The 7858-nt window shown below is 43.4% G+C and overlaps 1 protein-coding gene across 2 annotated transcripts in view; it reads left to right on the top strand.

The window, feature by feature from the left end:
- Positions 1-7178, top strand: part of LOC134760683 (neuroblastoma breakpoint family member 3-like) — a 28357-nt gene extending 21179 nt beyond the window's left edge. For both annotated transcript variants that reach the window (XM_063719924.1, XM_063719925.1), the window contains 7 exons: positions 399-562; positions 1603-1654; positions 2315-2487; positions 3191-3242; positions 3856-4028; positions 4743-4794; positions 5422-7178. In XM_063719924.1, the coding sequence (XP_063575994.1) occupies positions 399-562; positions 1603-1654; positions 2315-2487; positions 3191-3242; positions 3856-4028; positions 4743-4794; positions 5422-5665 (910 nt within the window). In that variant the 3' untranslated portion in view covers positions 5666-7178. The remainder of the gene's footprint in view (positions 1-398; positions 563-1602; positions 1655-2314; positions 2488-3190; positions 3243-3855; positions 4029-4742; positions 4795-5421) is intronic.
- Positions 7179-7858: the final 680 nt, after the last annotated feature.

The following is a 7858-nucleotide window of genomic DNA, read 5'->3' on the forward strand; positions in this document are numbered from 1 at the left end:
GCTTAATACGCAAGATCTGTGTCTGCACTGCCTCAAGAGCTCTGTTCACTTCAATGCTGCATGTAAAATTCAACCCAATTTATACAAAGTAGTTGAAGCCCTGTGTTAGTTCTCTGTGCTGCAAGTCGTGATAGTAGTTTACAGAGAGAGTCTGGGTGCCCTGCATTGGCTGATCTGTGGCAAATGTACTGAGCACATGCTGCCCATTTTTGTTCAGTCCTCAGAGCAGTCAACCTCCAGCCTGCATTTCGAAGGATAGTTTTATTTCTCTTGAAGGAAAAATGCCTTTGGTTTCTGTGAGCACTCCATTCTGTCTCCCATCAGATCATCTGGAAGGTTTGTCGTCTAATCTCTGTTGGTTATGTCTTCTGTCAACCCTGTCCTGCCTGGCTTATCAGGAATCTGCAGGAGTCTGAAGAGGAGGAAGCCCCCCAGGAGTCCTGGGATGAAGATGATTCGACTCTCTCAATTTCTCCTGACATGTCTGCCTCATACCAGTCTGACAGGAGCACCTTTCACTCAGTAGAGGAACAGCAAGTCGGCTTGGCTCTTGACATAGGCAGTGAGTACTCCATTGTGAAGGTGATAAAGCTCCAGTTCATGTCCCAGGTAGACCCCATAATCTTTGGGCCTTGCGCCCCTGGTTGGGCTGAGAGTTGCCATCACTGTGGGTGGAACCTATATATCAGTGTAGATTTCAATCACTCTGGAATCAAGTCTGAAGCACAGGCATGGGGTGGGTCAGTGAGCTTTGCTCTCTTCCTAGTCTCAGCCATGCCCTTGCCACCCTGGACCGATTGGCATGACATTGAACTCAAGGCAGGTGTGGCAAACTCACACCAAGCTATGCAGCACATGTCCAGGAGTTGTCTATCAGATCAGCTCACCTGAATTAAATGTCTCTTGCCAGCGACAAAGTTCTTTATGAGTTTTGTTCCCAAAGCATGTCTGTGTGGTTCTTTACCTGCCCAAGGCCGGTGTCACCCTTGCCTACCTCTCCATGCAAGATGTGACCCAGGTTTCACTGAATTTATCCCCATTTTCTGTGTCTTTTAGTTGGTTTGTTTTAGCTCATCTGTCCATCATCTTGCTGGTATGTTTTCTAGATAAATGGCTGACTTTTCACCCACAAAAGCCATGATAGCTGATGCTTCTGCGTAGAACCAAGTCTCATTTTGACTCAAGAGCTGGTACATCGCACCCTTCCATCAAATCTCAGTGTCCACAATCTCATAAACTATGAAATCCTGGGTATTTGATGAGAGAAGCCTGAATATTGCAGTATCTCTCCTACGAGGCATTAGAACGATGTGCCTCAAATCTATTGGGAAAAACATTGCTCATTTGTGTACACAAACCTAGGACAGAGCACACTGGGAAGATCACATTCCAGAACAGGGGAATTTTGCCCAAGGCTCATGAAAGGAACCAAGTCAGTTCTCTCAAGACTTGGCCTCAGGCCTCCTGGTATATTTCTCTCAAAGTCTCCTGTTCTTACACTGAGAAGACTTATGTCCCTGAGTTAGGATTGGACAGAGGAATGTTTTTGTGTGCAAGGAAGAACTGCTTCATGTAAGACGCCCTGTCTGAATTTATTTGCAGGACATTGGTGTGATCAAGTGAAAAAGGAGGACCAAGAGGCCACAGGTCCCAGGTGAGTCTGAGAAATTGTGGACAGTTAATTTGATGTTGACACCTGGAGACGCCAAGTCCGGGGAAAACAGTACATGCTGAAAGTAATGATTTCATCTTGTCAGACAAGTCTGAATTATGTCTACTGACGTTGATTTTGGTTCTCATTACAGTAAATGTTTAGGTTTCCATTTCTTCCTATCCTTATCGTTTACTAACCTAGTGAAGTTTGACCATACCTCAAAAGCTGTATACTCATGGTGACTGCAGGGAAGCTTGAGCACATTTTATGCAAAATTATTGAGCCCACTCTTTTCATGATCACTCTTCATTGTGTGTCCTGAGGGCACTAATGTAGAGTGTTCTTTGACTCCCTCATCAGTATGTCACCTGGCCAATTCACTGAGCTCACTATCTCTCTCGCTCTCTCTCTCTCTCAATGTGTGTGTGTGTGTGTGTGTGTGTGTGTGTGTGTGTGTGTGTGTGTGTGTGTGTCTTTCTCTTTCATCCTTTTCTACCTGGCCCTGGTCTGTCCCAACCTGGAGGCAATAATTTTTTACCTCATTAGTAGATCTGTCCTTTTTCTTTTCAAACAGTTCCTTATGTTACCCATGAAATCTAGCTGGGGCTGTGTGGTTTCTGATCCCCCCTGGCTTATTCTTTACTTTTCCTACTTTTCCAGGCTCAGCAGGGAGCTGCTGGATGAGAAAGAGCCTGAAGTCTTGCAGGACTCACTGGATAGATTTTATTCAACTCCTTGTGGGTATCTTGAACTGCCTGACTTATGCCAGCCCTACAGAAGTGCCTTTTACTCACCGGAGGAACAACACCTTGGCTTGGCTCTTGACGTGGACGGTGAGTACCTTATTATGAAGGTGATAAGACTCCACCTGGTCCTCCAGATAGGGGTGATATTCCTGTTCCAAGTGGCCCTTACTGACCCGAGAGATGTCATTGCCTCAGGCAGGACCTGTGGGCGCATAGAGGTTGTAATGAAACTGTAGTTTCAGTTGGAAGCCCAGACATTAAATGGGTCAGTGTGCATGGCTCTATTCCTAGTCTCCAGCCATGCCTGTGGCAACCTGAGCCCACTCTCAGCACACTGGACCCAGGCAGATGTAAAAAATTCACAGAACAATGATTTGGACTCAAGGGTTTGTAGATTTCCTCCTTCATTCTAATTTCAGTGTCTTGTAACCATGAATGAGCTGGGCATTTGATGAGACAGGGCTGAATACTGCAGTTTTCCTCCTAGAAATCATCTGGGGCATTTTCTTTGAATTGATGGGAACAGTAAGGCATAACTGTTTGCACAAACTTGGGATAAATGATTTTGGGATAACTGTCTACCAGAATAGGGACATTTCACCCTTGGTTCTGAGATGCAAACCAAAGAATCTCTATTGACTGGCTTTGAGGCCTCCTGAAGTATGTCTCTCACATTGTCCTGTTCTCATGCTGAGGAGCCTGAGGTCCCTGTGTGGGGATTAGACAGTGGACTGTTATGGGTGTAGGTGAATTGGCTTATTTTGTCTGTCCCTGTCTGAATTTATTGCAGGAATTAAAAAGGACCAAGAAGAGGAAGAAGACCAAGGCCCACCATGCCCCAGGTAAGTCTGAGCAATTGTCAACAGCTAATTCCGTGTTGACACCTGGAGACTCCTGGTTCAGGGAAAGCAGAGCAGGCCGACATTATCGATTACATCTTTTCAACCGAGCCTGAATTATTCCTACTCACATTGCTGTTGGTTTTCATTGCAGTAGATATTTAGGTTTCCGTTTCTTCCTCCCCTTATCATTTACTAACCTACCGTAGGTCGACCATACTTCAAAAGCTGTATCCTCATGGTGACTGCATGGAAACTGGAGCACATTTTATGGAAAATTATTGAGCACAGTCTTTTCATGATCACTGTATGCTGTGTGTCCTGAGGGCACTAACTCAGAGTGTCCTGTACTCCCTCATCAGTGTGTCACCTGGACAACTCACTAAGCTCTCTCTCTCTCTGCCTCTGTCTCTTTGTCTCTCTGTCTGTCTTTCTGTTTCATTCTTTTCTATTTGGCCCTGTTCCATCCCAACTGAAGGCAATAATTTGTTACCTCATTAATGGATGTATCCTTTTTCTTTTTTAACCACTTCCTTGTGCTACCCATGAAATCCAGTTGGAGCTCTGCTGTGTCTGATTTCCCCTGGCTTATTCTTTACATTTTCTACTTTTCCAGGCTCAGCAGAGAGCTGCTGGAGGTAGTAGAGCCTGAGGACTTGCAGGACTCACTGGAGAGATGTTATTCGACTCCTTCTAGTTATCTAGAACTGCCTGATTCATGCCAGCCCTACGGAAGTTGCTTTTACTCATTGGAGGAACAACACATTGGCTTTTCTCTTGACGTGGATGGTGAGTACCTTTCTATGAAGGTGATAAGGATCCACTGAGTTTTCCATATAGAGATCATATTCCTGCTCCAAGAGGCCGTTACTGAGCTGAGAGATGTCATTGCTGCACTGAAGACCTATAGGCACATGTAGGTTGAATGAAACTCTAGTTCTAACTGGAAGCCCAAACATGGGATGGGTGAGTGAGCGTGGCTCTCTTCCTAGTCTCAGGCCATGCCTGTGGCACTCTGATTCTACTCTCAAGGCACTGGACCTGGGCAGATGGGACAAATTCAGAGAACTATGATTTTGACTCAAGGGTTTGTAGATTTCCTTTCTCACTCTCATTTCAGTGTCTAAAATCCTCACAACCACGAACGATCTGAGTATTTGATGAGACAGGGCTGAATATTGTGGTTTTTCTCCTAGAAATCATTTGAGGGCATTTGCTTTAAATTGATTGGAAAAATATGGCATAACCATTTGCAGAAACTTGGGACAAATGGTATTGGGATAATGATCTACCAGAATAGGAACACTTTACCCTTAGTTTCTGGGACAAAAACCAAGGAATCTCTATCATGACCAGCCTTCAGGCCTCCTGAAATATATCTCTCACAGTGTCCTATTCTTATGCCGAGGAGCCTGAGGTCCGTGTGTGAGGATTAGGCAGTGGAATGTTATGTGTGTAGGGGAATCAGCTTAATGTGTCTGTCCATGTCTGAATTTATTGCAGAAATTGAAAAGTACCAAGAAGGGGAAGAAGATCAAAACCTACCATGCCCCAGGTAACTTTCAGCAATTGTGGTCGCTTAATTCTGTGTTAACACCTGGAGACAACAGATCCAGGGAAAACACTGTGTTTGATTTCATGTTTTCAATGAAGGCTGAATTACTCCTACTGACATTGCTATTGGTTTTCATTGCAGTAGATGTTTAGGTTTCCATTTCTTCCTCCCCTTATCATTTACTAATATACCATAGGTTGACCATACCTCAGAATTTGTACCCTTATGGCGACTGCATGGAATTTTAAGCACACTTGATGGAAAACTATTGAGCTCACTCTTCTCATGATCACTGTTTGCTGTGTGTCAAGAGGGCACTAACTCAGAGTGTCCTTTTACTCCCTTATCAGTGTGTCGCCTGGCCAATTCACTGAGCTAACTTTCTCTCTCTCTCTGTCTCTCTCTGTCTCTGTCTCTGTCTCTCTCTCTGTCTCTGTCTTTGTCTTTCACTGTTTTCTACCTGACTCTGTTCTATCCCAACATAAAGGCAATAATATTTTTACCTCATTAATGGATCTATGCTTTTCCTTTTTTAACCACTTCCTTATGTTACCCCTGAAATCTAGTTGGGGCTCTGTGGTGTCTGATTTTCCCTGGCTGCTTCTTTAGTTTTGTCTCCTTTTCCAGGCTCGATGGGGTGCTGATGGAAGCAGAAGAGCCTGAAGTCTTGCAGGACTCACTGGATAGATGTTATTCAACTACTTCAACTTACTTTGAACTACATGCCTCATTCCAGCACTACAGAAGTGCCTTTTACTCATTTGATGAACAACACGTCAGCTTGGCCCTTGACATGGACAATAGGTTTTTTACTTTGACGGTGATAAGGCACCACCTGGTCTTCCAGATGGGAGTCATATTCCCACACTAAGTAGCCCTTACTAAGCTGAGAGATGTCATTGCTGCAGGCAGGACCTATAGGCACATGTAGGTTTGAATGAAACGGTAGTTCCCTTTGGAAGCCCAGACATAGGATGGGAAAGTGGGCGTGGCTCTATTCCTATTCTGAGACCATGCCAGTGGCCACCTGTGCTCAGTCTGAAGACATTGGACCCAAGTTAGCTGTGACACGTTCACATGACTATGTAGCACATGCCGGGAGTGATCTGCCAGACATTCTAATTTGAACCAGATATCTCTGGGTAGCTACAAAATTCCTCAGGGATTTCATTTTGCAGGCATGTCTCTGAGCTTCTATACCTGCTCAAGGTCAGTGTCATCTTTGTGTTTAGCTCATCCTAAGGTGTTACCCTGGTTTCAATGAACCTAACCCCATTCTTTGTATCATCAGCGTTGGTTTGTTTTAGCTGATCCATCTGTAACACAGGGGGGATCCTTGGCTGAGGATTGTATTTCAGAACCACTGACTGCTCTTGACAATTGTTACCCCACTAGGCTCCTTTGAGTAGAGAAGCCATAGTCCTTCAGCCTCCAATTGATATCAATACTTAGGAAGACCACAGCTAGATGGACAAACAGCATTGAGAGGCCTTAGCCCTGCTCCTTTCAATTCCATCCTATAAAGAACAGGAGTCAGGAGCCGCTGGCAAGAGACAGCATGTCACCCGGGACTCTGCCAGTGCAGAATATGAACAATGCCATGTTCTTGCAGAAAACACTTAGCCTGAGTTTCATAGGAGGTAATCACCAGACAACTGCAGAATGTAGAACGCTGAGCAGGACAACTGACCTGTCTCCTTCACACAGTCCACGTCACCACGAATCACACAACAGAAAGGAGGAGGGATATTTTGGGTTCAAAAAAAGTAAATGATAATGTAGCTACATTTCTTTACTTATTTTGAACCCCAAATATTTCCTCATCTTTTTGTTGTTGTCATTGATTGTGGTGACATGGACTTGTTTGCAGAGGACAGGTCTGCTGTCTGGCTCAATGGTCTACATTCTGAAGTTGTCTGAAAATGTCTTCATGATTAAATTCAGCCTAAACGTTTTGTCAAGTACACTGCAGAGTCAATACTGTGAGTTTCCAACCTCAGCCCATCTGTGGGCAGAGAAGGTCTAGTTTGTCTATCAGCATTATCATGATATCAGGACTGGTTATTTGGTTAAGGAGGGGTCTAGGAGATCTATCCCTTTTAGAGACACCTTACTTATAATGAAGTATTTGGGAGAGTGGTTTTTAAAAGTATAAACGTCCTGTATTCCAATGATCATCCTCTAAACATTTTATCATTTATTAATCATCCCTGCCTGTGTCTATTCTTATATTCATATCTCTACACTGGAAATGTTCTGTCTCAATTTTTACTGGGCCTTTGTTTTTGCTAGTGTCTATTGTTCAAAAAAAACATTCTCTGCCTGAGTTTTAATTTTCCTCCAAAGTCATTTTAATCTATACGATTAAAAACTTTTGCCTATCACTCTGGACTGTTGGATTGTTTTTTACATTCAGTGTTATAATCTTTTGTTATGCTGGTTGGTTTTGGTGGGTACTGATGCGAATTAATAAAAACATTTTCATTTCCCTGTTTATTTTCTAATCTCTTCCACATTGTAGGCTATGTTTACCATATGAAGCAGAATGTATTTACTCCATTTCTTGGTTCTAGTTATTTATATTCTTTGTGAGAGTGTGTTTGTGTGTGTCTGTGTGTGCCTCTGGCATTTAGGAAGGGTTGTGTAGCTCATGTTTGATATTGACTAAAAATGTTTCACAGTTTTCCCCCCTTTGAACTAGACACACTTCTAATATTTGGTTTATACGTTTTAAATTATGACTTTCAACGTCAAATATTTCCATATGACAGTCAATTACATGATGTGTTTTCTTTTTCCTACCTCCTTTACCGGCCACTTCTCATAATAGTATTTGAACCTAAACATATAGCAGTGACACTCTGTGGTTGTCATCTTGCCCGCACCTTGGTTTTTGGTTTAGATCCACAATTAAATATATTAATGCTCATGAGCTGTTCAAAAGTGAATGTCACAGTCATCACTTGCTGAGTGGTACTCATCCTCAACAGAGTCCTCATGAGGGAGTCAGGTCTCGCTGAGTTTAGCATGTTTAATCTTCCTCACGGTCTTGATACATGGATCG

This window comes from Pongo abelii, chromosome 1, assembly GCF_028885655.2.
Source record: "Pongo abelii isolate AG06213 chromosome 1, NHGRI_mPonAbe1-v2.0_pri, whole genome shotgun sequence".
In the NCBI taxonomy this organism is placed as follows: Eukaryota; Metazoa; Chordata; class Mammalia; order Primates; family Hominidae; genus Pongo; species Pongo abelii.